The sequence below is a fragment of the Mus musculus genome, chromosome 4 (assembly GCF_000001635.26).
Source record: "Mus musculus strain C57BL/6J chromosome 4, GRCm38.p6 C57BL/6J".
In the NCBI taxonomy this organism is placed as follows: Eukaryota; Metazoa; Chordata; class Mammalia; order Rodentia; family Muridae; genus Mus; species Mus musculus.
This window is the reverse complement of record NC_000070.6, coordinates 116075071-116102895: the sequence shown is the minus strand read 5'-3', so window position 1 is coordinate 116102895 and position 27825 is coordinate 116075071. Positions and strand designations below refer to the sequence as shown.

The window sequence follows — 27825 nt, the reverse complement described above, 5'->3', positions numbered from 1 at the left end:
CGATCCTGGGGTCCTCTGGAAGAGTGGCTACTGAGTGATCTCTTTGTACCCCATACTGCAAGCATATTTTATCTTATCTTATTTTATGACATGACATTACATGGTCTCACTATGTAGCCCTGGTTGGCCACGATTCCCTTATGTTGACCAGGATAGCTTTGAACTAAACAGAGATCCATCTGCCTCTGCTGGGATTAACTGAGTACCACCATACCCAACCTCTTTGGCTCTTTTTTTGTTTTTTTAAGACATTGTTTCTCTGTATATCCCTGGCCATCCTGGAACTCACTCTGTAGACCGGGCTGGCTTTTATCTCACAGAGATCTTCCTGCTCTGCCTCCTGAGTGTTGGGATTAAAGAGGTGTGTCACCACTGCCTGGCTGTTTTTTAAATTTATTGTATGTGTGTATGAGAGAATGTGTATAATGAATGTATGCTACTATCTCACACATCTGTGGGTCAAAGGACAACTTTTAGGGATTGATTCTTGTTAAGGCAGGGACTTTCTTGTTCCTGGTGCTCCTGTGTTCTCAAGCTTTTAGGCGATTCTCCCGGCTCCCCATAGCAGTGCTGGAGCTACAGATGTGTGCCATTACATCTAGCTGTTTTCATGGGTTCAGGAGATGGAGTTTGGATTGTGTGGCTTGTGATGTTAGTACTTTTACTCACTGAGCCATATCCCCAGCTTGTGTCTTATAGTTGGAATTTTAGTTCATTTACAGTAACTAAGTTTTTTTATTGGGGCATTACCATCTAATTATATTTAACTACTCAAGTCTTCCCTGCTTAGAGCTTGATTCATAGAATCAAACTTGCCTGCATTTTGTTTAGCGTTGTTCTCAGCAGGGAGGGTGACTGGTCACAAGGTGGCCTGTCATTAGCAGTGAGAAAATCACTCTACCTTTACATGCTTTCATATTCAGTTCTCTCCTCTGTTTAGGAACTGCCCATGAATTCAAGAAGCATTTTGAGTTGCCAATTTTGAAGAGTCGAGATGCAGCTGCCAGTGAGGCAGACAGGCAGCGTGGGGAGGAGCGTCTGCGGGAGCTCATCGGTATTGTGAACAGGTGAGAGGCTCGCCTCTGCTCAGCCAATTGCCTTCCAGGCCGTCTGAGAACTAACTGCTAGATCTGTGGGCTTGGTCTGTCTGGAGCCTTTCAGGTCTGGTGTTTGAGGGTAGGAATGGGATCTGTACCACGAATTGTCTCTGTATAAATAGCATGGTCGTACAGGATAAGTCTCCTTTGAGTAGCCCTGTGGTCTGGTTTTGTTCTATCAACCCCCTGAAGAAGCTCTTCTGTGGTTCAGTTAGCCTTCCTGAACAAGACGCATCCTTGTTCGGGCTTCAGAACCTTCTCGACAGTTGCTTTTTGCCTAAAGCATTAGGCTTTCTATGTGTAGATGAGTTGTGTGGTGGGTTAAAGAGCTGAAGAATTTTAGTGTGGCTCCCAGGCCAAGAGTGCTTATTTTTGTTCCAGTGGGTTTCAAATGATTCAAGAGCAGGTATATCCTGGACTCCTGTTATTGGTATGAACTGTTGATAAATTTCATTATCAGTGTTCTGCCCTCCCAACTTCATGGCTACCAATTTTAGATAGCAGGGTTATTGTGTCCTATGAGGCTGCTGTCCCTCCTCCTCGTCTCTGTTTTTGAGATTGTATCTCATGCATCCGAGGCTACCTCCCAGATGATGGGATTCCAGGCACGTGCAGAAGATGCCTCTTTATTCTTTCTGGTCTAGACAGATAAGGACTTACTGGCTGGAGTTACGTAACAGCTGGTGCCTGTGCAAATACAGATGGACGCCTCCCAATAAAGACCTATAGCTTAGGCACTGGAGAGTTGAGTTGGCTTAGTGGTTAAGGTTAAGTACACGAGTTGTTCTTGCAGACGATTTCCAACACCTATGTGGTAGCATCTGTAACACCAGTTCCAGGAGAGCTGGCACCCTCTTCCTCTATCTGAGGGCACCAGGCATGAACACAGTGTGTAGACATACATGCAAAAAGAATACTCACAGCCGGGCGTGGTGTCGCACGCCTTTAATCCCTTAATCCCAGCACTCGGGAGGCAGGCGGATTTCTGAGTTTGAGGCCAGCCTGGTCTACAAAGTGAGTTTCAGGACAGCCAGGGCTATACAGAGAAACCCTGTCTTGGAAAAAAAAAGAGGACTCATGCCCATAAATAAATATTTACTATAAGTAGAGTGAGTCTTTTGTCCTTTAGTTCTTATTCTGCTGCATCAGTTTCACCTCCCTTGTGCCTTTTCCCATTTCCCCTAGGTGCCTGATACGGAGAACATCTGATATCCTCTCTAAGTATCTGCCCGTGAAGATTGAGCAGGTGGTTTGTTGTAGGTATGAACTTGCTTGAAAGGCGGACAGTGAGTGGGTTAAAGCTTAGCTTCTGAAGTGTGGCTGAATTTCAGTGTTCTCAGGGTAGCTGTGTGTGTGCTCCAGTCTTTTCTATTGAGCTACACCTGCCCTTTTATTTTCAGGCTGACACCCCTTCAAACTGAGCTATACAAGAGATTTCTGAGACAGGCTAAGCCTGAAGAAGAATTGCGTGAGGGCAAGATGAGTGTGTCTTCCCTGTCTTCTATCACCTCTCTAAAGAAGCTGTGTAATCGTGAGTGCACCCATACCCGGTATCTTCTGTGTGAGTGAGCAGGGAGCGGAAGTTCTTGTGAATAGGCTGCTGACCTTCACCAGAACTTCTCTAGAGACCCCATGGAGGCCACATGTGGACTCTTCTGAATGACACCTTTACTTTGGCAATTTTATAGTCTTCTGCCCAGCCCATCCTTAGTGCTTGAGATGTGTTGGACTGTGTATGTGAGTGCTTGTCTGCACCCATCCTCTTGAACAAGAGGCAGAAAGAAAAGTAACAGATGGTTCCTTTTGTTGTTGGGAGAACATTGTAGTGAGTGATGGTGAGGCTTCCAGATGATACTGGCTACACCCTGTGGGAACTTGGGAGGGTGTACCCCAGGTGAGTCTAGTTGTGAGACCTATGTCAGCGCCAGATAGCCAGAGGGTGAGCACTGAAGTACAAGCTTCAGACAATCAAAGGTGCTAGCATTTTCCTATGGATTTGTTTGGTTGATTGGTGGTTTGTTTTTTTTTTTTTTTCTTTTTTTGGTTTTCAGATCCAGCTCTAATCTATGACAAGTGTGTGGCAGAGGAGGATGGCTTTGAGGGCACTTTGGGTATCTTCCCACCTGGTTATAACTCTAAAGCTGTAGAGCCACAGTTGTCAGGTGAGCCCACCCAATTAGCAGATGGTCAGTCTCCTTGGAGGAGGGAATATAGGATAAGGCTAGGAAATTACCTCTGTGCTGAAGCTATCCTGTCTGAAAGCAGGGTATCAAGTATAACCACCGCAGGCCACTGGGATGACCAATTGTGAGGACTGATAATAGCCACTTTTCCCAGGTAAGATGCTGGTCCTTGATTACATTCTGGCCGTGACTCGAAGCCGTAGCAGTGACAAAGTCGTGCTGGTGTCTAATTATACTCAGACATTGGATCTCTTTGAAAAGCTGTGCCGGGTTCGAAGGTAGGGAAGAACCTAACCAGGCTGGCTAGCAAAGGGATGTGTCTTCCTCACTGACACTCTAGGAAAATGATTAGATTTTTCTGATTATTGGATGTTTATCAAGGTGTGGCTATATGAGGACTTTCTCTTACCTCATGACTGTGATGGCAATAGCTCTGTCTTTACACAGATCAGAATTCCTGCCCTTCTCTGTCCTTCTCTTAGGGAAGCCTTGGACTATGCGTGAGCAGCCTCAAGCATGGTTAATCTAGTCTTCTTGGTAGCCATAGTTCCAATTAATTTATGCTTCTTGGGTCTTGATATTTGGATCTCCCTCAAGGTACTTGTATGTTCGCCTGGATGGCACGATGTCCATTAAGAAGCGAGCCAAGGTTGTGGAGCGCTTCAATAGCCCATCGGTAAGTACAGCAAGCGCAGGAAGGATGTGTTGACAGAGCAGCTGTGTGGTGGTTGTGTTTCATTGCTTTATTTTTGTTTTGTGTTCTGGTGGGTGTGATAAGATGAATCTGGCTTAGGAACTGACTTTGTGGGTTGGGAAATTGAATGATAGGCAGACCAACCTGTGGTCCTCAGTGTGAGTATAGAAAAGTGTTGGTGGAGCTAAGAAGGATCCCAGTTTAGTTTCCAAGTGTGTGCATCCTATGCTCTCCTTTCTTGTTTCTTTTCTTCCCAGAGCCCTGATTTTGTTTTCATGCTGAGCAGCAAAGCCGGGGGCTGTGGTCTTAACCTCATTGGTGCTAACCGACTGGTCATGTTTGATCCTGACTGGAATCCAGCCAATGATGAACAAGCTATGGCCCGAGTCTGGCGTGATGGTCAAAAGAAGATCTGCTATATCTACCGACTGCTATCTGTAAGTATGTGTATGAGTACACTGTAGCTGTATTCAGACACACACCAGAAGAGGGCATAAGATCCCATTACAGATGGTTGTGTGCCATCATGTGGTTGCTGGGCATTGAACTCGGGGTCTCTGGAAGAGCAGTCAGTGCTCTCAACCGCTGAGCCATCTCTCCAGCTGGTTTTCAAGGCTTTAGTAGAGATCATCTTACTCTTTCATCCTTTCTAGCTTTCTTATACTTACATGTTTACTTTAAAACCTTAATGTTTCTAGAATCTTCCACCTTGTCCAAGAACTCTTCCTGCCTCAGCCTTCTGAAGAACTGACCCTCTTTGTTGCTCTTGGCTTCTAGTCCACCTTTTTTTCTGGAGTCAGCTCAGAGAGAATCTGTTTTCAGTGCTTTCTGAACTCCTCAACTCTTCGATCATTCCTTTCATGAGACCCTGAGTATTACTTAACAGGTTTTTGCAATGGTACAAATCTATTTATATAGTTAGTCTGCATATTGAATGAAGTGCTCTGTGACCTCTGTGATAGCGATCATACTTCATTCTTTCTTGTATCCTATTACTAGTATATGACCTGACATAAAATTGTCGGATGATACTGAATGAGAGTTGGGCTTGGTGTGGAGGGCACTTTGATACAGATAACCTGTTTACACTCAACCCATTTAGCCAGGCTGACACTCTCCACTGATGCTGAAAATGGTCGGGACAGACAAAGCAGCACAATTCTTGGCTCCAAAACTAGGAAAATGGATCTCTGCTAAGGCAGATAATTGCTCTTTCTCAAGATGTTTGCAGCCCCTAGGTTTTCCTGCTCCCTCAGCATCTACAGGAATGGTTGAGTTCTACATTTCATCCCATTTCTAGGCAGGAACAATTGAGGAGAAGATCTTTCAGCGGCAGAGCCACAAGAAGGCTCTGAGCAGCTGTGTGGTGGACGAGGAGCAGGATGTGGAGCGCCACTTTTCTCTTGGTGAGCTTAAAGAGCTGTTTACTCTGGATGAAGCAAGCCTCAGTGACACACATGACAGGTATGTGGAGTTCCTTGTCATTATCTCTTTGCTACCTGACCAGCACAGAAATCCGTAGTGACCACAACTCTGTCCTCTGACCCCAGATTGCATTGCCGCCGTTGTGTAAACAACCGTCAGGTCTGGCCACCCCCTGATGGTTCTGACTGCACTTCAGACCTGGCTCAGTGGAACCACAGCACAGATAAACGAGGGCTCCAGGATGAGGTACTCCAGGCTGCCTGGGATGCTTCATCTACAGCCATCACCTTCGTCTTCCACCAGCGTTCTCATGAGGAGCAGCGCGGTCTTCACTGATAATCAGCTGGTCTGGATGTAGTTGTTTGGGAAAGGATACAGGGAAAGGGGGTTCTCTGCCTCATGAGGCTCTGCTCAGTTTTATTCTCTGGGAGAAAATCATCAAGAAGGGCTGCATGATGTTTGCCCAAAATTTATTTTATAAGAAAAACTTTTTTGGTTTAAAAAAAAAAAAGAAAAAGAAAGGAATAAAGGCATGAAAGGGACTGAGGCCTGGGAACACATTGGTAAGCCCAGGAGGGAAGAGGCCTGGTGTTAGGCATTCCTATACTTCTCTAAAGCCTGGGTGCCTGCTTGAGGAATGAAGCAGGAAACCCCAGAGCAGGGGTAGGGGGTGTTTTCCTCAGTGACGATAGAGACCCGTAACCTCCTGGCCTGGGGTTCCCAGAGTACTGAGTAAGTGGCCCAAAGCCTCTGAACTCAGCGGTGGGAATGCCTTTGCTGGGCCTCATCAAGGCCTCCAGGACCTCAGTGCAAGGGAAGATGAAAAGGAAACAGAAATAGACAAAGTGGCAGAAAGAGGATGACAGAATCAGTGGTTGGGGATTCTGGGCAGCCCACGGCTCAGTCCCTGCAAGCTGATGGTACTGAGGATGGGCCTGTGAGGTATGGGCCCCATCACATGGTGCTGACATAATCTGCAAAGGCCTGGGTTGAGTCCCATGAGTCGCTAACCACGTGGCAGGTAGCCCGGAGTCGCCGGATTGCTTCTCTTGCTGTGACTGCATCCTGGTCCAGCCAGTTCTGGAAGAGGCGTAGGTGACCAAAGGCTCCTCGGCCCCAGCGCTCCAGTCGTTTGGCAAACTCCAAAAGCCCATCTGGCTTGATGCAGTTGGAACTGGTAGGGATGCCATGAATTAGATATCCAGGAAGCAACTAGGCTTTTGTCTACATTGATATCCTTTTCTTCCCCCATCCCTTGTCTCCTAACCCCTAGCATACCTGATGTCCAGCTGACAGAGAGAAGAGGAAGAATCCTCTGAGAAAACATCTGCTAGGGCTAATAGGCCAGCGTTCCCTGGCGAGGGAGAGAGGAACACTCATTAACTCTACTCACAAACAAGGAAACAAGGGTATCCTATCCCAGCTCCAACCTGGGAGAACCCTAGTCCTAGCAGTTCTGAATACCCAGTACTCAAATACCTATATTACAACCTGGTCAGTACCTTTACCCCAAAAGTTTCTAGTTCCTAGTTCCTTCTTTCCCTCCCTTCTCCCTTCCTCCTCTCCAGGGTATGGTCCCTACCCAGGCGGTTCCCTGGTAGTCGAAGGCCCTTCAGTGTAGAGTTGCCCTTCATAGCAGCAACCATCTCAGGAAGAAATTGGACTGGGCGCTTCTCAAACAGACGGCAGAAGGAGAAGGTAATCTCTGTCAAGAGAAAGTAGAATATTCAGATGACTGAAGCAGGGGTGGTGCTGTCCTCCTGTCCTAGGTTGGCCTAGCAAGGTACTGTGAACATTTATACAGATCTGAAAAGGATAATCTATATAGATCCGAGCAATATTGGAACTCAATTCAAATAGGACATTGAGCCTGTTTGAGGAACATCTCTGAGGATAAATTTTTTATCCACTTCCCGCTCTCTATATATAGTCACTGATGCTTTTGCAGGGGGGGAGACTAGTCACAGTGAGTGTCTGACTAGTCACACCCACACACAGTAGCATGTTTATTTCTCCCCACTATCTTTTTTTTTTTTTAAATTGAAACCACCAAGGTGCTACCACCATTTCTGACAGCCCCTTAAAACAAAACAAAACTGGGTGATGTACTAAAACTTGGGATATTAGAAGGAAGGTCATGTAGGTTCCATATCCTTTATAGTCAAGGAAGATAGAGACCTGGGAAAACAGTGGTTTGCAGACTGAGATCATGACAAAGCTACAGTAAGGACACAGGAATGCGCAGGCTCTGGGTTAGGAACTTACCTTGAAGGGTCAGATTCTTTAGCAAAAAAAGCACTTCACTCTGACAGTCTGCAAGATTCATATCATGGAAGCTCAGCCTCTTCAGGGATAGGTTGTGTTCTGGATAGGAGACACACACCATGGGTGGTGGGGCTTAATTTTCCCAGGGAACAATGTTAGGTCCCTACCTACCCACTTTCACCATTCCTACCTTTGAGTGTTTGCAACACAAGCCCAAAATCTTGAGGCGAGGCAAAGGTGGCACTGTCCAGTGACAGCTGCTGTAGAGAACCTGAGGCCTTGAGGACAGAGCAGAGCAGTGGGGCTGGCTGGGCTCCTCGTGGAAATCCCATTTCCAACTGCTCGAGGCAGTTTTCTGTATGAGAGGAAGAGGACATTCCACTTAGTTTTCTCTACTTCACTTAAAAATACATATGTTTTAGGTGTGGGAACACACACCCTTTAGTTCCAGAACTCAGGAGGCAGAGGCAGGTGATCTGTTTGAGTTCAAGGCTGGCCTGGTCTACAAAGTAAATTCCAAGAAAGCCAGGGTTACACAGAGAAACCCTGTCTCCAAAAAAATAAAAAACAAACCATGTATTTGATGTGTGGGCATGTGTTGTATGGGCATGTGATGTGTGGGCATGTGATGTGTGGGCATGTGTTGTATGGGCATGTGATGTGTGGGCATGTGTGTACCACAGTGACCATGTGGGGTTCAGAGAACAACTTGCAAGAGTCAGTTCTACAATGTGCATTCTGAGGGTACTTCAGGTCTGGTGATAAGTGCCTTTTCTTGCTAAGTTATCTTACTGGCCTCTACTTCTACATGTAGTAGGTTCACTAGGAAAATGGTTTATTATCTTATCCTGCTCCTGCTATGTGTCAAACATTATATGTAAATCCTAGAAATGGACCACTAAACATAAAATCTTGTCTTTGCATTCAGAGATAAGACAAAGCAAATAAAGAATATGCAGGGCTTGGGTGGACTCCTCAGGGGTTGTTTGCTGTGTAAATGTGACGCCCTGAGTTCGGATTCCTAGAACTTATCTAAATGGTAGGCCTGTCGTGGCCTATACCTGAAATCCCAGCACTGGAAAGGTAGAGTAAGGCAGGTCTTGGATTCACTGGTGAGCCAGTCTAGCCAACATGGTGAGTTCCCAGGTTCAGAAAGAGACACATTTTCAAAAACATTAGAGAGGGCTGGAGCCCGGGCAGTGGTGACACACGCCTTTAATCCTAGCACTTGGGAGGCAGAGGCAGGTGGATTTTTGAGTTCGAGGTCAGCCTGGTCTACAGAGTGAGTTCCAGGACAGCCAGGGCTACACAGAGAAACCCTGTCTTGAAGGGGAAAAAAAAAGGCTGGAGAGATGGCTCAGTGGTTAAGAGCACTGACTGCTCTTCAATTCCCAGCATTGGTGGCTCACAACCATCTGTAATGGGATCCAATACCCTCTTCTGGATTGTCTGAAGACAGCAACAGTGTACCCACATACATGAAATAAATAAATGTTTAAAAAAGAAAAGATAGAGGGCTAGAAATATAGCTCAAAGGTAGGATGTTTGCCTAGCATGTGTGAAGTCCCAAGTTCAATTCCCAGAATTAGAAACAAAAACTTTTTATTCAGGAGGTAAAAGTGCTTGCTGTACAAATCTAGGTTTAGTCTCTGCACAGACCTGAAACCCAAAAGTTGTTCCCTGATTTCTACAGTAGGATTTAAGAATAGGACTAGAGAAAGACACCTAGTGTCAACTTGTAGCCTCCTCATACATACAGACACACGCACACACATGCAGACAGATAGCAAATGCACAGTACTACAAGAGGAGACATAAAAGGAAATAGAAACGTAATGAAGGACCGCTGAATCTAGATGAAGAATTATCAGTTTACATCCCCTTTCTGGAGACAGCTGTCCTGGTCATGCTCACAGCAGTCTCAGGATCTTTTTAATTTAAGGTTATTTTAAAGAATGGCATCTTATAAAAGGGGAAACAAAATTGTCAGCAGGGTTGAGAGGAAATGGATCCGCAGATGATGTTCCCTTCATCTACCCACCCAAATGCCACTGTACATATAATTAGAGGTATGTGTATGTGCATACACACTACTTTACCTGGTATTTCTTCATCCCCAACTATGTGTCCAGGGGGCCCAGCATTCTCTGGTACAGCAGGGTTGTCCCTCTGGCTTGGGTGGTCAACACGAATAGACAGGACCCGCAACAGGGGCAAGGCTCGCACAATGGCACGGGTCAATTCCAGGATGGGCAGTGGTGAGAAAAGGTCACTGAGATGCAGGGCACGGAGGCGACATCCAGCCTGGCCTGACAGGGCCCGTAGGCTGTCCAGGAGGCGGAAGATATTAGAGCCCAGACCTATGGCCAAAGAGATTAGGTTACAGATGTGGGAAATTTAAGCAGAATATTCAGTGCAAACTCCATAAATATTTCTATTGGTTACTACCAAGTCTTGAGCTTTTAATAAGATTCCATGTTTTTACTTTTTTTTTTTTTGAGACAGGGTTTCTCTGAGCAGCCCTGACTGTCCCGGAACTCACTCTGTAGACCAGGCTGTCCTGGAACTCAGAAATCCGCCTGCCTCTGCCTCCCAAGTGCTGGGATTAAAGACGTGCGCCACCACTGCCCGGCCCATGTTTTTACTTTTAAGACAACGCTTCAGACCTTAACACTTCCTCCCCTTGCTTCTCCAGGGCTATATGCACCACCATGCCTGGCTATAGGTCATATTTTTAAGAAATTCGTAATTATTCATCCATTCTTACCTTTTTCTCAGTTAACTAGCAAATTGCTTTCTGCTAAGAGACTCTAAGAGACATCAGGAGAATCCCAAAAACACGGGATATGGTTGAGGCAGTAGTAGTAGACCCAGAGAGCTGCACAGGTATCTAGATATATAGAGTCTACGTAGCTTGCTAAAGATTCATGGCCTTGAAGGGTGAGAAAATTTTGGATAATCAGGTCCTATCCAGGAGTAAGCAAGTTATGTGTGGGACAGTAGACTGGGTGTCTGGACATAGCTCTACAGTCAGGTACTGGGTCCAACACTGTGGAAAGTCTTGAAAGCTAAGCTGTAAAAAGTTGATCTCATAGGTCATGGTGTGTACTTGTAAACAGAAGTAATGGTGTTCTAACCCAGGGAACTATAGGTGGGAATGGCAGAAAATTATAGACTGGATATACATTAGGTCAGTGGTAGAGTACATGCCTACTATGCATGCGTTGTTGGGTTTGATATAACAGAAAACAAACAAACAGAACCAAAGCATTTTCCACAGAATGAATACAAAGAATTTTCAAAGGTATGGTAGCATGCGTAATAATAATCTTAAGTAACCCTGAAAACCTCTTTGTATTGTATGCTGCTATTGATGTATTCATTGAGGTAAACTTTAACCAACACTTTTTCCCTCTCCTAGATACAAGGAGCACATAGTGTTCTTGTCCACATAGCCTGATAAGACAATCTAGGAACCGAGGAAGCAGGAGTACAATGGATGTGTAAAGGATGCATACTGAACAGCGGGGTTTCTCAGTAAGACATCCCAATTCAGCTTTAAATACTAGAAAGGAGATAACTACAAGGGAGAAGAAAGTGTTGGCAGGAAAAAAACTTGACATTTTAGAGGCCTGAAGTGTGAGCAACAGGGTCTAAGCTGGAATACAGGGTATGTAAAGCGTGAGGGGCAAGCAGGAGTGCCACGAGGAAAACAATCTGATAAGATCTGGAGGTATGGTGGTGGTGCGTGCCTGTAATGCCATGTGGAAGGTGGAGGCAGAAGGATTTTGAGTTTAACAGTGCCTATATTATGTAGGAAGACAATGTGCATCTCATGTTTTTTCAAACTAAATATGTTGCCTATGATAGCCTTAACTCCATTATCTTCCAAATACTACCATGCTTGGCCTATGAAGGACTGGACTGTGAATGAACAAATGGGTCAAGCTATGCATTTAAAGGAATACTTGTGCAGTACAAACAATGGATTGTATGGAGGAAGGACTGCTGAGATTAAGTCAGGTGAGGAGTAATAGTAACCTAAACTAAGGGATACAGATATAACTGGATTTGGAAAATGTCAAAGTAGGGCTTAGTGACTAAATATTTTGGAAGAGACAGAATCTGTGTTTCTTTGAGCAACTGAGTCAGTTGTGATGTCTTTGTAAGCAGAAGGCTTAGCACAGTCATAGTGTATTCAGGTTGGAAATGAGTTGGAAGGTAATACCTAATAGTACGCTGAATAATTGGATCTCGATGTTCAGGAAAAAAGATAGGGCTAATGTCTTCAGCTGGGTCAAGGGGATATTAGTATCAGTACCCATTGAAGCTACAGGAATGGACAATTGTCTAGAAAAGGAGATAAAGCGGAAGGATTCTGAGATACTGAAAATTAGGAAGAGAACCATTGAGATAATGGAAATATCTCAGGGAAATAATAGGAGTTTGTTGTTGTTTGTTCTTTTAGGGGGTTTATCTTTGTAGCCTTGGCTGTCATTGAACTCACTTAGCCTTGAATTCAGAGAGATATGTCTACCTCAGCCTCCCCAGTTTATAATAAACATGTACCACTACATTGGCCCCAGGAAGAAATAGTAAATGAAGGTGAAGTGGGAAAAGAGCATGGGAAACCGAGCAGCAAGGTCTGTGTGCTGGTGAAGATGTAAGTGACGTCTGAGTGCAGAGAGCAGAGATAACTACATCCTGAAGAGGGGAGGGAAAGAAACAGAGTGCTGGTAGAGACCAGGATTTAATGTTCTGGTGGTGGAGAAGCAGTAGAAAGAAGGGAATATAGTGATTTAACAATGGATTTTGAAGGCTTGGATACTGGCTCTACCGTTTGCTAAGCAGGGTTATTGGGGCAAGCCACTTTATAAGGTCAGTATTAAAACTTAGGTTAGCTAGTATTTTGAGAATATTTAATTTTAGATATAGCCCAAGCGTATGAAAACTGCTAGAGCATTTGAAAAACATGCCTCTCCAGAGGAGGAGGAAATAGAGATCTACAATATGAGCTTAAGGTCTCTTTTATTGTGGTCACGAAGGAAAGGAGGAACTCAGAAGTAGGCTAGTTGAAGGAATTTATGTATGACTTATATTTTCTTTGTAAGGTCATCTATTAAGTAAAAGAGTTTGGAGCTGGCAGGATGGACTGGGAATTGCTGTTACAGATACAATGCAGGATATTAGGAGGTTAATGGCCATGAATGGCACATCATGTGGTTTCTATAATAATACTTAGCAATTTAGGTAGTTTTAGTCAGATTGTAAATTTTGTTTGATTAAGTGGATAAGGACAGAAGACTGTCTTATAGGTTGTTGATCTGTTTTATAATCTTTTTCCTTCTTTCCTTCCTTTAAAAAAATCCCTGGTCAGTTGCTTTAATTTGACTGATGCGATACAAATTCAGAGCCCTGTCTGTGTCTGGATTGCCCTCTATATCTATCTGACTTCTCAGCCCCTTGGCCTTTCCTCCAATAGTAAATCCAGACTACAGACCTCATTTTCCTTTCCTAACACTGTGTGTCTTTTGTATTTCTCTTTTGCCTCCACGAGACACAAATAACCACATTTCCACCTCCTTAATCATACTCTCCACTCTTGATTAGGCACAGTGCTTTTGAGAGATGCAAGCCCAGCCCTGTTCCTTCAGGTGCTCACCATTGTAGGAAAGTGTAAGGCTCTCCAGTGATACCCAGGAACTCAGAAGATGGCACAGTGTCAGAGCTGCCTCCGTGGAGAGAGGAACTGTGAATAGCTCCAAGGTGGAAATGCTGCGGAATCGCTGGGATGCCTCTAGTGCTGGGAGCCCCAAACAGCTGGGATCTGACCCATCCAGAGCTCCACAAGCTACTTCCCCAATCTCCATCTCTTCACCATCCTCCTTCTCACCAGCCACAATAAAAACAAAGTCATACAGGTCTTCAGACTCTGCACCAGACCCCTGACGGGTGCGGGGCCCTTTCTTCCCTGCAGCTCGTTTGAAACGCTTTAAGGGCTTAGGCTGTGAGGCTGAGCTAGCTGGAGCCCGTTTGGATGATGTGGAAGAGGAGGCAGAGGCTGCAGCTGGAGCAGATGGCTGTTTTGTGCCAGAAGCCTCATAAGAGGTGGCTGGGAGGTACAACTTAGAGTCTGTTCCACCTATTGCCAGGCTCTCTTGTGTGCTGCGGCGTGTTACACGAGTGGGAGGTACAGCCCTGGGCATCTGCTTGACTTCACTCTTCCGCCGGGTGGCCATTAGTGCAGCAGCACATCGCTCTGCTGCATCACGCCGAGGCCTGCGAGAGCCTAGCAATAAGGACCCTTCATCTCTAGATGGGGCCCGGCCTCGGGAGGCTTCACCACAGAGGCGGCAAGGCAAGCTACCTGGGCCTGGTTGCCAAAAGCCAGCACTCATGGTAAGAATAAGGATGAAAAGGGCTGACTCGGGCACAGGCCAGGAGTACAGCGACACTTGGCTAACAGCCCCATGGTGGATGAGCTGATGCAGCAGCTGTCGAAGTGACTGCTGAGCAGCCACATCAGAGAACAGCAGGTGGCGGAACTTGAGGGTATGCAGAGAACTGGCCAGGGTCTCTAGAACCCTACGGTTGGGCTCTGCCACTAGCTCAGTTGCTCCCTGCAGCATGTTGCAGATGGTTAGCTGTCGGACATGACGGGAGCTGTGCAGGAGAGGTGAGAAGCGCTGATCACAAAGACGTTTATCAGAAGACACATCAATGGTTCCACGTAGAACATGGGAAAAAAAGGCCTCCATAAACTTGGCTCGCCAGCAAGTCACACTCTAAAGAGCAAAGAAAACACCAGAAATTTGTCAAATGCCCTCTAAGTTTCTTTCCTGTAGCAAACATTTCTGAGTACTCACTGAGATAGGCTTTAGTTTAAATCTGCAAATTTATTTAGTGTTCACACCTTTGAGGTATGCATTACTGGTGGCCCCATTTTACAGATAAGCAAGGGATATAAACAGGAAGGAACATACCATATTAGTGCTTTCTGTAGGGTAACTACAGTAGTGTCCCTTGTCTGACAAGTGATACCTTGTGTCACCTGTGTCGTCCAGCATAGCTCCTTAGGTGCTGTCCACCTTTTTTGGTAAGAGGTTCTTACTGGATTGAGACTTGGCAAATATGCTAGGCTACCAGGCCAGAAGCTGAAGGGATCTGTTCCTCTCCACCACTGGGATTAAAAGTGTGCACCGCTTGGGAAGCAGAAGGCAGGTCTGAATGTTAGGCAGCCTGGTCCACAGAGCAAATTCCCGGACAGCCAGGGCCACATAGAAAAACATTGCCTTGGGAAAATAAAAACCATCACCAACAAAAACCCATCAAAGGAGCTGGAAGTGGTGCTTTAATCCTAGCAGTTGTTGAGTCAGAAAGCCTGATCTACATAGTTTCAGGACTGTAGAGAAACACTGCTTTAAAAAAAAAAAAAAAAGCATTGGGATGTCTAAGCAGCTGGGAGCATTTAGCTGCCCCTGCAGAGGACCCAGATTCAGTTCCCAGCACCTACATGGTGGCTTGCAGCATCTGTAACTGCTGTTTTAGGGCATCCAAGGTCCCTGTGGAAACAAGGCTCATGTACATTTAATAAATAAATGCAAGTAAAACAGTCAAACTTTTTAAGAGCACCACTATGCCTAGCTTTTGTGTTCATGTACATTGATGACAAAGGACTGATTATTTGAGGGTAGCTGTCCTGAGTTTCTGGGAAATCTTCCATTTCTCAGTGGGGTGTGGGGTGTACTGGGATTACAAACAGTTATGTTGTTTGGCCTTTATATGGGCTCTGGGAATCCAAGCAGGTCATCCATCACACTTACCTAGTGTGCACACACTTTTAGGGGAGCTCAGGGGATCAGACACTTTACTGATTAAGCTATCCCCTAAGCCTAACAGTTTTCTTTGTCTGTTGTATGCATATTAAGTAAACCTTGCTATAGGACACTTCCATCTAGTATTTATATACAGGTCATTATGAGTGTCTGGACAGGTCCAAAGAGGGTGTTGGAATCCCTGTGGCTGGAGATGCAGGTAGCTGTGAGCTCTTTTTAGGAGGCAATGCTGGAACCAAAGCCAGTACCCAATTGAAATAAAAATCTTAAGTGCTGGGAGTGAACGAGGTGTGGTGGCACACGCCTTTAATCTTGGCACTTGGGAGGCAGAGGCAGGCAGATCTCTGAGTTCCAGGCCAGCCTGGTCTACAGAGAAACCCTGTCTCGAAAACAAACAAACAAGTGCTGGGACTGAAACCTAGGGATCTGCACATGCCATCCTTACTGTACCACGGACTTTCCCCAGCTGAAACAGAACCTAAGCCTGGAGAGAGCACAGATATTATCACAGGTAAGCTATCAATCAAGACTTAGACCCAAGAAATCTGGTTCCAAGGGGCAACCTTTGTGTGCAAGTTATGTGTTCATATATGTGTGCCCCGTGGCTGCCAAAGTCAATACTGGGTGCGTTTGATACTTTGCTTACTTCACTTTTTAAGGTAGGGTCAGAGTTCATTTGACTACTTTCGCCACCTTAATTTGGGAGCCCTGATTCTGTGTTGGGATTATAGGCAGGTGTCATGCCCACCCAACATTTACCTTGCCTCAGAAAAACAAGGTCTGAAGGACACACTTTTTTCTTTTTTTCTGTCTCTTCTAGAGACAGAGTTTCTCTGTACAGCCTTGGCTCCTACAATTAGCCTTGTGGACCAGGCTGACCTTGAATTCAGAGATCCATCTGTTCCTGGGATCCAAGGTGTGTACCACTGCTGCCCAGATTTTCAATATTTTATGCACACCCAAATTTCCTGAGCAGTTGTTTTCTTCTACTACCATCCCAAATGCACATCAGCTTTCCAGACTTGGTGATTCTACATGTACCATCTGAAGCAAGGTTCATACATCTTTATTTTTTGGTTTTCTCTTTGTAACAGGGTTTCTCTTTGTAACAGTCCCGGCTGTCCCAGAACTCACTCTTTAGACCAGGTTAGCCTCGATTTCAGAGATCTGTCTGCTTCTGCTAGAACTAAAGTTGTGTGCTACCATGTCTAGCTAAACATCTTTCTTTTTAAAACTGTTCCCCCCAAATGATTCTAATGTCCACCAGAGATTAAGAAGGGCTACCTAACTCTGAAAGATACCAAGCCCCAGAGTTTTTTTTTTTTTAATTCAGATTAAGTTTTATGGTTGTGGGCTAGGGAAGTTCATGTGCTGCAGTGTGTGTGTGTGTGTGTGTGTGTGTGTGTGTGTGTGTGTGTGTGTAGGTCAGAGGACAACGTTAGTGGAGTCAGTTTTATATTTATGTAGGTTCTAGAGCTCAAACTCAGGGTGCCAGGCATGTCAAACAAGTGACTTTACTCTTACAAGCACTGGAAGGTTTTTGTTCTGTAGATACAGCCTTATCACCTTACATTAATTCTACTGCCTGTTTTCCAAGTAAGAAACAGTAGCTATGCGCCACCACATCCAACTCAGTCTTACAATTGCTAATATAATGCATCTAGTCCCTACCTTGTAGTAGATAGAGCCTGCTGGCTTCAGTACAGGCTCCAATTCTCATTCATATACTAGACCTCTTTTCTTCTCTAAGATATAGATACTATCACCTACTTTATGATAAAGATTGTTAAATGGATAAGATGAAGTGTTAACTAGCACAGCAGCTGATTATCAATCAGGAGGGATACTACCACAAAACACTTCTCTCTGACCTTTAATTTACCCTTGTCAGTCTTTCTTACCAGAGCCACACCCTCATTTCAAATCAGGTGTTAGGCCCTTAGCATCCTCAGGCAAAAGTCTGGCCTTCTGTGCTAGATCTGCCTGCTTTGGTAATATTTAGGAGTCCTTTCATGCTTGAGTCAACCTACATGTCTTGTTACTTGGAGGACACCAGGGAAGCAGGAAACCAACTAAACCTCTCTTCTCTCTCTTTTGAATGTTGGGCATTGAACCCAAAGCCTTGTGCATGTTAAACAACAAATTTTAAAATTTTATGTGTATTGGTGGTTTGCTTGTATGTATAACTGTACAACGTGCCTAGTTTGAAGAATCAGAAAGGGCCACTATGTGAGTACTAGGAATTGAACTTGAGTTCAACAAATGCCCTTGGACAACAGATTTTTAACACTGAACCTTTCTCCATATTCTGCTTAGTTTTTTGTTTGTTTGTTTTGGTTTGGTTTGTTTTTTTTTTCGAGACAGGGTTTCTCTGTGTAGCCCTGGCTGTCCTGGAACTCACTCTGTAGATCAGGCTGGCCTCGAACTCAGAAATCCGCCTGCCTCTGCCTCCCAAATGCTGGGATTAAAGGCGTGCGCCACCACGCCCGGTTTCTGCTTAGTTTTAAGTGGTAGCAAAGGATGTTCTTGAGTCCTTCAGGGCCTCACTAGCACTTTCCCTACATATTTGTTGCCCACATACAGGTTTTTGTCTTTTAGAGTAAGATCTTGCTATGTAGCTCAAGCTTCCCTCAGCATCTTGGGATTATAGGCATGCAGATAGCTTAACATACAGTCTTGGGAATCGTTTACAAAGTTGAGCATGGAAGTAGATGGCTTCAATCCTGGGCATACGAGCAAATCTCTGAGTTGCAGGCTAGCCAGAGATACATAATGAGATCCTGTTTCAAACGTTAATAAACCTTCAATTTTACAGGCAAGTTATATGGCCATGAAAAATATGAATGAGAGTGTGACCCAAGCTATTGCAGTTGTTTCTGCTGCAAGGGATAGTGAACATGTAGGTAAAACAGTTGGATTTTTTCAGATCTGTTAATAAAAGTGTAATACCTCAAACATGGTAACTACATGAGCAGCATGGCACAATTAACAGAAACAAATACTCCAGAGCCAGATTGCTTCAAGCTAGGTCTAGTGTGTACTAACTATAGGAAGACCTATTTAACCATCTATAAAAACTATACCAAAACAGTAATTGTGAAGGTTATTATATAGTTATAGTGGTTTTCTCAATGGCTTCTCATGAATCCTTAACAGAAGTTATTTTATTCCATTGCTACTTTTAAAATATGTGCAAAAAATCCTTGGCGCTGAAACATATCTGAGAAATCTAGCCCAAGAAACTCATTTTGTGGACTAGAGTACTAGAGTACAAACTGAATTAAGCACCCTCTTGCATGGGGATAATGGGAATGATGCACTGCTAATGAGATAGCATTTGTCCACTTTGGCCTGTCCTCCATGAGCTCGCAGCTCAGACACTGATAGTGATGAGAGTAAGTGTACAAATGGGGGGGACACGACTAAATACTTCTTGTTAGTATTAATAGATGTTCACAGATTTTTGTCCATTTTTATTCTTCCAATTTCATCTATCTGCTATTGTTGAGAAAGCGTGTGAGGTTTTGTTGCCAGAGCTGGTCAGTAGTTGTTATTGAATTGAATTTCTTATCCTTTCTACCTCTACCTCTTTAAGTGTAGGCACTACAGGTATGCTTCCAGTATCATCCCCATTCCCCCCACCTCCACTTAAAAAAGGCTCTGAGTGAATTTTTTTTTATGTGTACAGGGGTTTTGCCTTCATTTATGTCTCTTTGTCCAGTGCCTAAGGAAGTAAGAAAAGGGTATTGGACCCTGGGGGCTAAACTTGCACACAGCTGTAATACATGATGTGCATGCTAGAAACTAAACATGGCTCTTTTGGAAGAGTGGCCACTACTCTCAAGCACTGAGGCATCTCTTCACCCTTCAGAACCTCCATTTGAATTTGGCTTTCTGACTCTGCATGTGACTTCACCTTCACAATGACATTTTTGGTCAATAAGAAAAGTACACCGGATTCTGTTGTAAACACATTAAACACACATGGAACTACCATAGGTTGGTCCTGTTGACATATATTTATTTTGGATGATCTCATAGGGTGATAGTTCTCATAGCATGAACCCCTTGCAGTCAGCCTAGGCACATACCATGCTCCCCAACTTTCTTAGTATAAAGGTAAACAATCCTATCTCTAAGAGTTCAGATAACTTAGTTTTGTTAGAAGTTGTAGAACAATAATATGTCAAAGTCTGGACTATTCTGTATCCCTGGAAGAGGAAAGAAAGACAGAAAAATGATTTGGAACTAAAAATCAGGTATAGGCCAACTCTGGAGTGTGTGTATAATGTTATATACATACTGGTTTTTATGGCACTGAGACAAATTTGAGCATTATACCATGTATTTAAATGTTTTTATTTTATTCTTTCAAGATGTAGCCTTGTGCCTGGCAGAGGTGGCGCACACCGTTAATTCCAGCACTTGGGAAGCAGAGGCAGGTGGATTTCTGAGTTCCAGGCCAGCCTGGTCTACAGAGTGAGTTCCAGGACAGCCAGGGCTACACAGAGAAACCCTGTCTTGAAAAAAAAAAATAAATAAATACATAAATACATAAATAAATAAATAAATAAAGAAAAAAAATGTAGCTTTGTACCACCATACCCAACAACATATTTTTAGGATGATTTTAGTATTTGAAATACAAGCTGCAACAATTCTGCTATTGACTATTATTTTCCTATTCTAGAAATGGACCCCTGGACCTGGCATCTGCTAGGAAAGTGCTCTACTACTAAGCCAGACCTTTAGTCTCATGAATGCTTCAATTGTTTCGAACGTTTTTGACATTAAACTTAATAAATATTAATAAATCTAAGCGATTATGTCAACTTTTACATGCTATAAATTCCAGAAAGAGAGAATTATAAACAAAACACCATCAGAGTGAGGTTGGACCTAATAGCTCTTTAATACCATCACTCAGGAGACAAAGGCCTGTGGACCTCTGTGACTTTAGACCAGACTGGTCTACATAGTATGATCCTATGTCACAGAAAAACAGTACTTCATGATTTTATGTTTATGAAGCATCCATGCTAATCTCTGTATTATTCCAATTTTAGTATACTTGTTGCTGATTTCTAGTCAAAAGACCTGAATATTTCTGGTTTTTTTTTTGTTTTGTTTTGTTTCGTTTTTTTGATACAGGGTTTCTCTGTGTAGCCCTGGCTGTCCTGACACTCACTCTGTAGACCAGGCTAGCCTCGAACTCAGAAATCCGCCTGCCTCTGCCTCCCGAGTGCTGGGATTAAAGGTGTGTGCTACTACGCCCAGCTAAGACCTGAATATTTCAAAGGCCCCTGACTTACATAACTAGATTGACCACTAAAGAGTTATAACAGAGCTGGGCAGTGGACAGCCAGGGCTATACAGAGAAACCCTGTCTCGAAAAAACTAAAAAAAAAAAAAACAAAAACAAAAAACAAAAACAAAAACAACAACAAAAAAAACCCCTTTAATCCCATAACCTGGGAAGCAGAAACAGGAGGATCTCTGTGAGCCTGGGAGAGCCAGCCAGCCTGGTCCAGTACTATATAGTTAAGATCCTGCCTCAACAAATAAATGAATGAGTGAATAATAAATATTGTGACAGTTTGTTCCAACCAATAAAGCATTAAGGTGTTTGATATTTCAGGCGTCTGTTTGATATCTGAATGACATTCTGTAACCAAAAAAAGGTTTACTAACGAGGTAAAATTCTACTTTTCCACATATTATTATGACATTGAATGTTTTTTACTTCACAGGAGTCTTTTTGAAGTCAGGGTCTCAGTTTTATGCAGTGAAGGCTGGCCGTGAAACAGTATGTAGCTAAGGATAATCTTGAAGTTCTGATCAATGTTTCTTCTCCTTATTATAGGGACACATAGGCTGACTACTGCAAAACCAGGCAGGACTACCCCTCTCCCTTGTCCTATATATACTCTCACCTATGTTCACACAGATCAGTATACAGTGAGCAGCTTCAACCACGATGACTAGTCCTTAGTCCTTTTTATTTTAATTTTATGTGTATGGTTGTTTTGCCTACATGTATACCTATGTACCATGTAGGCATGGTGCTCAGTGAGGCCAGAAAGGGGCATTGGATTTCTTGGAAGTGGAGTTTGTCTCAGACAGTTGTGAGGTGCCATGAAGGTGCTGGGAACTGCACCTAGGTTATCAGTAAAAGCAGCCAGCGCTGTTGACCGCTGAACCATATGTCTCTCCAGACCTTCCCCACTTAATCCTTTTTATTTGGCTTCTCTTAAGCTAGATGAATGTACCAAGGCCTTGCAAACTGAATTTTTTTTTCTGGTTTTTCGAGACAGGGTTTCTCTGTGTAGCCCTGCCTGTCCTGGAATTCACTTTGTAGACCAGGCTGGCCTTGAACTCAGAAATCCACCTGCCTCTGCCTCCTGAATGCTGGGATTAAAAGCGTGCGCCACCACGCCTGGCTGCAAACTGAATTTTTGAACTTAGCAAAGATGAGTTGGTTTGTCCTGTTATTTTAATTCTTTGCTAGTTTTTTGCATCAATTCTGTCAAAAACTCAAGGAATCATGGGTCTGCATTCCATGGGGTTCATAGCCTTTTCTGTTTTGTGTACCCTGTAATAATGGTGAACAAGTAAATGCTAAAAGCCAAATGAGCCAAAACTGTGTGACAAATCACCTGAACTCAGCTCCCAGTTCCACTCCGGATACTTCAGAAGTTCTCAGTTTGTTTGTATGTACTACTACTTGCTTTTACTATGCAAGGTTAGGCTGGAGTTCTTCTTGGTACCTCAACTTACCTCCAAACTGGAAGGCCTTGTCTTCATCAGTTCATCCCAGAGTCGGCGCCAGATGGCTTGAGTAGAGAGACCTGTAGGAAGAGGTATTACAGTTGGCTGCCTGCCGCCCACCATGAATGAAGTATATCAGCTTTTCACGTTCTCTGCCTTCAGAGGAGCAATACAATTATCTGAGTAGCCAAGACTGACTCTAAGGACAGATGATTGAGATTTGAATATTAATAAACTATTCTAAAGCTATATGATCATGGGAAAGCTACTTGTTTCCCCATCTATAAATTATAATTAATATCTATTTCATAGGGCTGTTGAAAAAGAATCAAGTGAGTAAATGAATTTCTCTGGATTAAGTACCTAGAACTGCTTGGCCAATCAAGTTAAAAGCACTGACTGCTCTTCCAGAGGTCCTGAGTTCAATTCTCAGCAACCACATGGAGGCTCACAACCATCTGTAATGGGATTGGATGCTCTCTTCTGGTGTGTCTGAAGACAGCTACAGTGTACTCATATACATAAAATATATAAATCTTAAAAAAAAAAAAAAAGCTGGGTGGTGGTGGTGTATGCCTTTAATCCCAGCACTTGGGAGGCAGAGACAGGTGAATTTCTGAGTTTGAGGTCGGCCTGGTCTACAGAGTGAGTTCCAGGACAGCCAGGGCTACACAGAGAAACCCTGTCTCGAAAAACCAAAAAAAAAAAAGTATTTCTTTTTTTCATGTGGTATGTTTTGTCTTCAAGTATATTATACTACATGTCTGCTGCCCACAGAGGCCAGAAGAGGATGCTAGATTGCTGCAACTAGAATTATGTCCTTGTCAACTGCCACATGGGACCCAAACCGAGGTTTTTCCTAGGAACAGCAAGTGCTCTTAACCCACTAAGCTGTCTCTCCAGTACTATGCAGGTGTTTCTATCTTTTGTTCTTTGAGACAGGGTCTCACTATGTAGCCTTGGCTGGACTAGAACTGAATCCGTAGACCAGGCTGGCCTCAAACTTAAGGAGATAAACTGGCCTCTACCTCCTAAATTCTGGGATTAAAGGTACTTTTTTGAAGATCACAAAGTCCTAATTGGTTATCAGTTACCTGAAGAATACCATGGTGTTGTCAATCATTGACTGAGAAAGAGTAAGAAAGGCACTTACCTTTTTTGAGAGCAGTTTCCTCAATCCTCTCCAAGTAATATATATTGAGCAGAGGTAAGATGCTTTGAAGTATTGGGCCTGGGAGGGCTACAAAAACCAAAACACAAAGTTTACTTTTTCCCTTCTTGGGTTCTAAACATTATCTATCTTAAGGCAGCTGGAAATTCAGAGGAAAGGAAAACTAAGCTGCTTGCTCACTGAGGTCAGCAAACTTCTGCCTAGGCTGGGCTGGGCTCTGAGTATACTCTGAGCTACTACCTTCCTATGAAGGTAGTAAATACTCATGAAAATTAAAGATAACTCTTCTCTAATTCATTATACTTTAAAAAACAAAACCAGTTTTTCCCTGGAACCAAGAATATCAGGAATTCAAAGCTAGTCTTGATTATGGATTGCCTTTATTTATTCTTCCCCCGGCAGAGAGAGAGAGAGAGAGAGAGAGAGAGAGAGAGAGAGAGAGAGAGAGAGAGAGAGAAGTTGGGGAAAATCTTACTCCAGCATTTGGGAGGCTGAGGCAGGAGGACTGCTGCAAGTTCAAGCTAGCTGGAGCTACATAATGAGTACCAGGACAGCCAGGGATAATAAAGCGAAATCCTGATTCAATAAAACAAAATGTGTGTATTAGGAGTTGTATGAAGAGGGAATAGATTAGAAATGACTACCTCATGACATTAAAGATCATGCTTGTAATTTGTTTAACACAATACCTGCCCATAAGATCAATGAATACTGGCTATTATTATGTTCATTCTGTCTATGCATCTCTACTCTATTAAGCTTACGATCTTGTAGTTATACCAAAACTTTCATTCTTTGACCTACATTTTAAAAAATATTTTATTTTAAAATTGCATGTATATGTGTGTCTATATAGAGGTACGTGCAAGTGAGTGAGGGTGCCTGCAGAGGCTGAAAGGTGTTGGGCCACTGGAACCGGAGTTCTATGCAGTTTTGATCTGATATGGGTGCTAGGAACCCAACTGTCCTGTCCTGTGTAAAAGGAATACTCTCTTTCCCGTACCTCTGTTTTTTAAAGTCAGGGTCTTTCTCCTAGCGTCCTTGTAACTTGAGGCAATCCTTCTGTCTCAGCCTCCTGAGAACTAGGATTACAGGTGTGAGTCAGCACACACAGCTTTTCCTCAGTGTACTTTCTCTTTACTTGAAGAATAACTGAATCATGAGGCCTAAGAATCTAGTGTACTTTTTTTTTATCTATTAGGTACTCATTAATATTCACTGTACCTGTTGAATGAGAACATTAATTCCCTGTGCTATTATAGTAATGTAGGTCTATCATCTGACACACTGTTTCTCTGACATCTATCTTTATATTCTCTCTCTCTCTCCTCTTCTCTCCCCCCCCCCCGATGACATACTCTGATCAAAACCTTTCAAAAGCTCTCTACTCCATACAAGATAAAGTTCAAATCTCACACCCTGATATTTAAGGTCATCTACCATCGATGAACTTTTCTCATCATGAGAGATCACTGAGAGATGTGGCACACAGCAGGAATGAGGTCAGAGGACAGTCACTTGCAGATCCAATTCTGCTAGTTGGGTCCCAGGAATGGCCTTGAGGTTGTCAGGCTGATGGCAGTGTCTGGCCTGACCTGCTGAGCATCTCCCTGGCCCACTGTCTCTCACTACACACTTGGGTTGCCTCCACTTACTCCCCTCTCTTCAGTGCTAGTCCACTAATGGCAGAAGCCTTTCCTGACTGCTCCCTAGCTCACCCTGAGGCCTCCCTCTGAAACAGCAGCGCTTGACAGGCCTTTTTCTTGGCACCTCTAAAAGTTCTTACAGAGTCAAGTTCTTACTGACTGGGTGGCTATTTACTGGATCTAGCCCACTGCAGGTTCTCCTGTCTCTTCTCAACTGGGAACAATGAAGTAGTGATGAGTACACAGAAAGAAAAGCCATGCCTTCAGAGCTTCCCCCTTTTCCTTTGGACTCTGCTCCCTCCTGCTTAGCAATCCCCTCTCACACCTCTCACAGGAATTCTCATCTCTTCAAACTACAAAGTCTACTGTTCCTTTATTCTTAAGACAGGTTCCTTGCTTGCTTCCAGCCGTACTTTTTTCCTTTTAAATGCTTCCTCTTTGCAAGTCAGGGCCTCCATTAACACCCAACTCCTCTTCTAGCCAAGATCAGCATCTAAAGACTCTCCAGGCTGATAACAGGCTGCCACATTTCCAGGACTTCTCTGAGCCCCTGTTCAACCCCAGGGAGGCCTTTCCTTCCATTCACCATAGGGTCAGCCTGACCTTTTTCTGCGCAGCTTGGCACGGGGCCTCCACAATCTCCTCTGCTCACACAGGGCCTGAGGACTTCTTATCCATCTCTTCTCCCCCACCCCCACCTCCTGGAAGGCGCTTGGGCCTTCTCAGCAGTGCTGGCCACTCTAAGGCCTTACAACCTATTCTGGGGCAGCAATCCTGCAAACCCACCTCCTGGGGCTTAACAAAACCCTCACTCTCAGTTCTTAACGGACCAGGGCCTGCCTTCTGGCAAAGATGTCACCACCACCTTGGATAGTCCCGGTGGCACATCCCCTGCACACTCCAAGGCCAGGAGCCTCCTCTGATGTTACCCTCTCCTCCTCCACCTTCCGTCTGGCCCGACCTGTGATCTCATCCAACTTCAGCCTGACCCTACTCCACTAGCACCAATTCTGTCAGGCCCATGGCCTCCCTCCCTTGTCTCCCCTGAAGGCCCTAACTTTCTCTTTAACTCTCTACTCTCACTTTTCACGTCGTGGACCCTTTCCCCGCTTAAGTTGCCAGGCCGCTGGCCTGCGGTATCCTCCTCCAGCAGGGCCTCCTTGCCATCTGGTCGGGGAGCAGAAGGCCTTGGCTCACACCGGAGCGGAGCGGACTGTCTAGCCGGGTCCAGCCCCTCCGTACCGGCCGCTCTCACAACTAAGGCCTCGGCTCCCTCCTATTCGGCCCAAGGCCTCTTCCCCATGACGCGTCTCACCCGACTCTAGCTCCGCAGTCCGGGATACCCTGGCCCCTGCCCGGCCTGAGGCCTCTTCGGCCCTTCCCGCCGGCCGGTCTCCCGAGCCTGTCCGTGCTTACGGAGCGTCTCCCGGAGCCCTCCACTCACTTTCCTACCTTCTCCACCACCGCCCCGGTCCATCCAGAAGGCCACCGGCGCTACCTGCTCGGCGGGCAGACCCGCAGCTCAGTTTAGCAGCGAGGTCTGGGGCGTCGGTGCGCTCCCTTCAGCCCTCGCTCGGGCCGTCAAACAGGCCACGGCGCTCCCAGCCTTTTCGGCTTCTCCCCGCGACTCCGGTCCCTCGCTCGCTCTCCACTGGGCTGTCCCACCCCGCCCATCCGCGGGGCTCCCGGAGTCCAGGTACCGGTGGTGTGCCCGGCGGACAGCGGAGGCCCCGGGCCGGCAGCGCAGGTGGCTGCGGGCCTGGCCTCCTTGCCTCGGGTCGGGCCTGCCAAAGTCGGTCCCTGCCCCGGGGCAGCCCGGCCATCCCTGCCCCGTCGGTTCGAGATCCGAGAATCCTCCGTTCAGTCCGGTCCAGCCCAGTGTCAGTTCCGAGCCTGTGGCTCCGGCCTGCTACTCCAGCCCCCGTCGCTAGGGCCCTGGCAGCTCTGCCCCGTACCGGGCCTTCTGGCCTCGCCCCCCGCGCCCCCCAGGCGAGCCGCGGCTCGGCTTCACCGGCTCCCTCGGTCTCAGGCTTCACTCCGTCCCGCCCTGTCAGTCACGGAATTTCTGTTCCGACTCCACCATCGAACTCCCGGGGCTCCCAGCTGGGCCTGGCCCCGGGCCTCTCGGCCTCGCCCCCCGCGCCCCCTGGCCGCCGGGCCGCCCCCGCTCGCTGCCGGAGGTCGCCCCTCACTCCGCGACTTACCCCACACCCCGCTCTCCAGAACCCCCATATGGGCGCTCACTGCCCGCCCGCACAGCTCGAACAGGGCGGGGGGAGCGCTGGGGCCCGAGGCCGAGCTCTTCGCTGGCGCCGCCTCCCGGGACGTGGCCTCCATGGTCGTTGCTGCCGCTACCTCACAGAACCAGCAACTCCGGGCGCGCCAGGCCTCGGGCGCCGCCATCTTGGGGAGGTGCGCGAGCCCGAGAATGACACCCGCGGGCCGCCATCTTGAAGAGGTCAGCTTTTAGGACCGCTCCATAAGGGATATGGGGAAGAACAGAAACAACATTAAAAGATCGTCAAACAGAGGAGCAGATGACTCAAGTATCTTAGGGAATACTACTTGGAAAAATACTGTAGATCAACACATTTGGGCAAGAAGTGACCGAAAGGATGTTTCTTAGCAAATTCTTTGCAGGCGTATATAGCAGCTCCCCCTACGTCTCGTAGCTAGCGAGTAGTACAGCCCAATTTGTGCGTGTGTTCGGGACTACGAGGAGTATGCCGCACTTCCGGCCA

General features: G+C 45.4%; 2 protein-coding genes and 1 long non-coding RNA gene across 14 annotated transcripts in view; 2 read left to right on the top strand and 1 right to left on the bottom strand.

The window, feature by feature from the left end:
- The window catches only part of Rad54l (RAD54 like (S. cerevisiae)), a 29440-nt gene extending 20805 nt beyond the window's left edge, over nt 1-8635 (top strand). For 5 of the 10 annotated variants that reach the window (XM_006502878.4, XM_006502877.4, XM_030253365.1 and 2 more), the window contains 9 exons: nt 941-1067; nt 2283-2357; nt 2498-2628; nt 3149-3259; nt 3435-3558; nt 3878-3956; nt 4232-4411; nt 5275-5438; nt 5525-8635. In XM_006502878.4, coding sequence (XP_006502941.1) covers nt 941-1067; nt 2283-2357; nt 2498-2628; nt 3149-3259; nt 3435-3558; nt 3878-3956; nt 4232-4411; nt 5275-5438; nt 5525-5735 — 1202 coding nt within the window. In that variant the 3' untranslated portion in view covers nt 5736-8635. Of the gene's footprint in view, nt 1-940; nt 1068-2282; nt 2358-2497; nt 2629-3148; nt 3260-3362; nt 3559-3877; nt 3957-4231; nt 4412-5274; nt 5439-5524 lie in introns of those variants that run through there. The other 5 variants (NM_001122959.1, NM_001122958.1, NM_009015.3 and 2 more) reach the window with 3 other exon arrangements.
- Nucleotides 5787-27627, bottom strand: Lrrc41 (leucine rich repeat containing 41). Of its 3 annotated transcripts, none has more exons than NM_153521.2 (10): nt 27289-27627; nt 23421-23507; nt 22277-22347; nt 13327-14449; nt 9764-10024; nt 7855-8019; nt 7665-7763; nt 6982-7104; nt 6678-6753; nt 5787-6573 (listed from the first exon to the last, which is right to left on the bottom strand). In NM_153521.2, the coding sequence occupies exons 1-10, from the start codon at nt 27485-27487 to the stop codon at nt 6354-6356; spliced, it is 2424 nt and encodes an 807-aa protein (NP_705741.3). In that variant the 5' UTR covers nt 27488-27627; the 3' UTR covers nt 5787-6353. The 3 variants fall into 3 exon arrangements, with proteins under 3 accessions (NP_705741.3, XP_030109301.1, XP_030109302.1); XM_030253441.1 differs by lacking the exon at nt 27289-27627 and adding an exon at nt 26537-27223 and having other exon boundaries at nt 5853-6573; XM_030253442.1 differs by lacking the exon at nt 27289-27627 and adding an exon at nt 26583-27216 and having other exon boundaries at nt 5853-6573.
- Nucleotides 14448-21134, top strand: Gm52704. The gene is made up of 2 exons (XR_003955257.1): nt 14448-19978; nt 20190-21134. It is a non-coding gene; the product is annotated as a predicted gene, 52704 (long non-coding RNA).
- Nucleotides 27628-27825: the final 198 nt, after the last annotated feature.

What these genes read in the sequence shown, in the direction of transcription:
- Lrrc41 (NM_153521.2), bottom strand. Translation starts at nt 27,487, where the DNA reads ATGGCGGCGCCCGAGGCCTGGCGCGCCCGGAGTTGCTGGTTCTGTGAG. An exon ending in AAAGAATCTGACCCTTCAAG is followed by an intron (nt 7,105 to 7,664) that starts GTAAGTTCCTAA and finishes TTCTCTTGACAG; the next exon opens with AGATTACCTTCTCCTTCTGC. An exon ending in ACTACCAGGGAACCGCCTGG is followed by an intron (nt 6,754 to 6,981) that starts GTAGGGACCATA and finishes CTCCCTCGCCAG; the next exon opens with GGAACGCTGGCCTATTAGCC.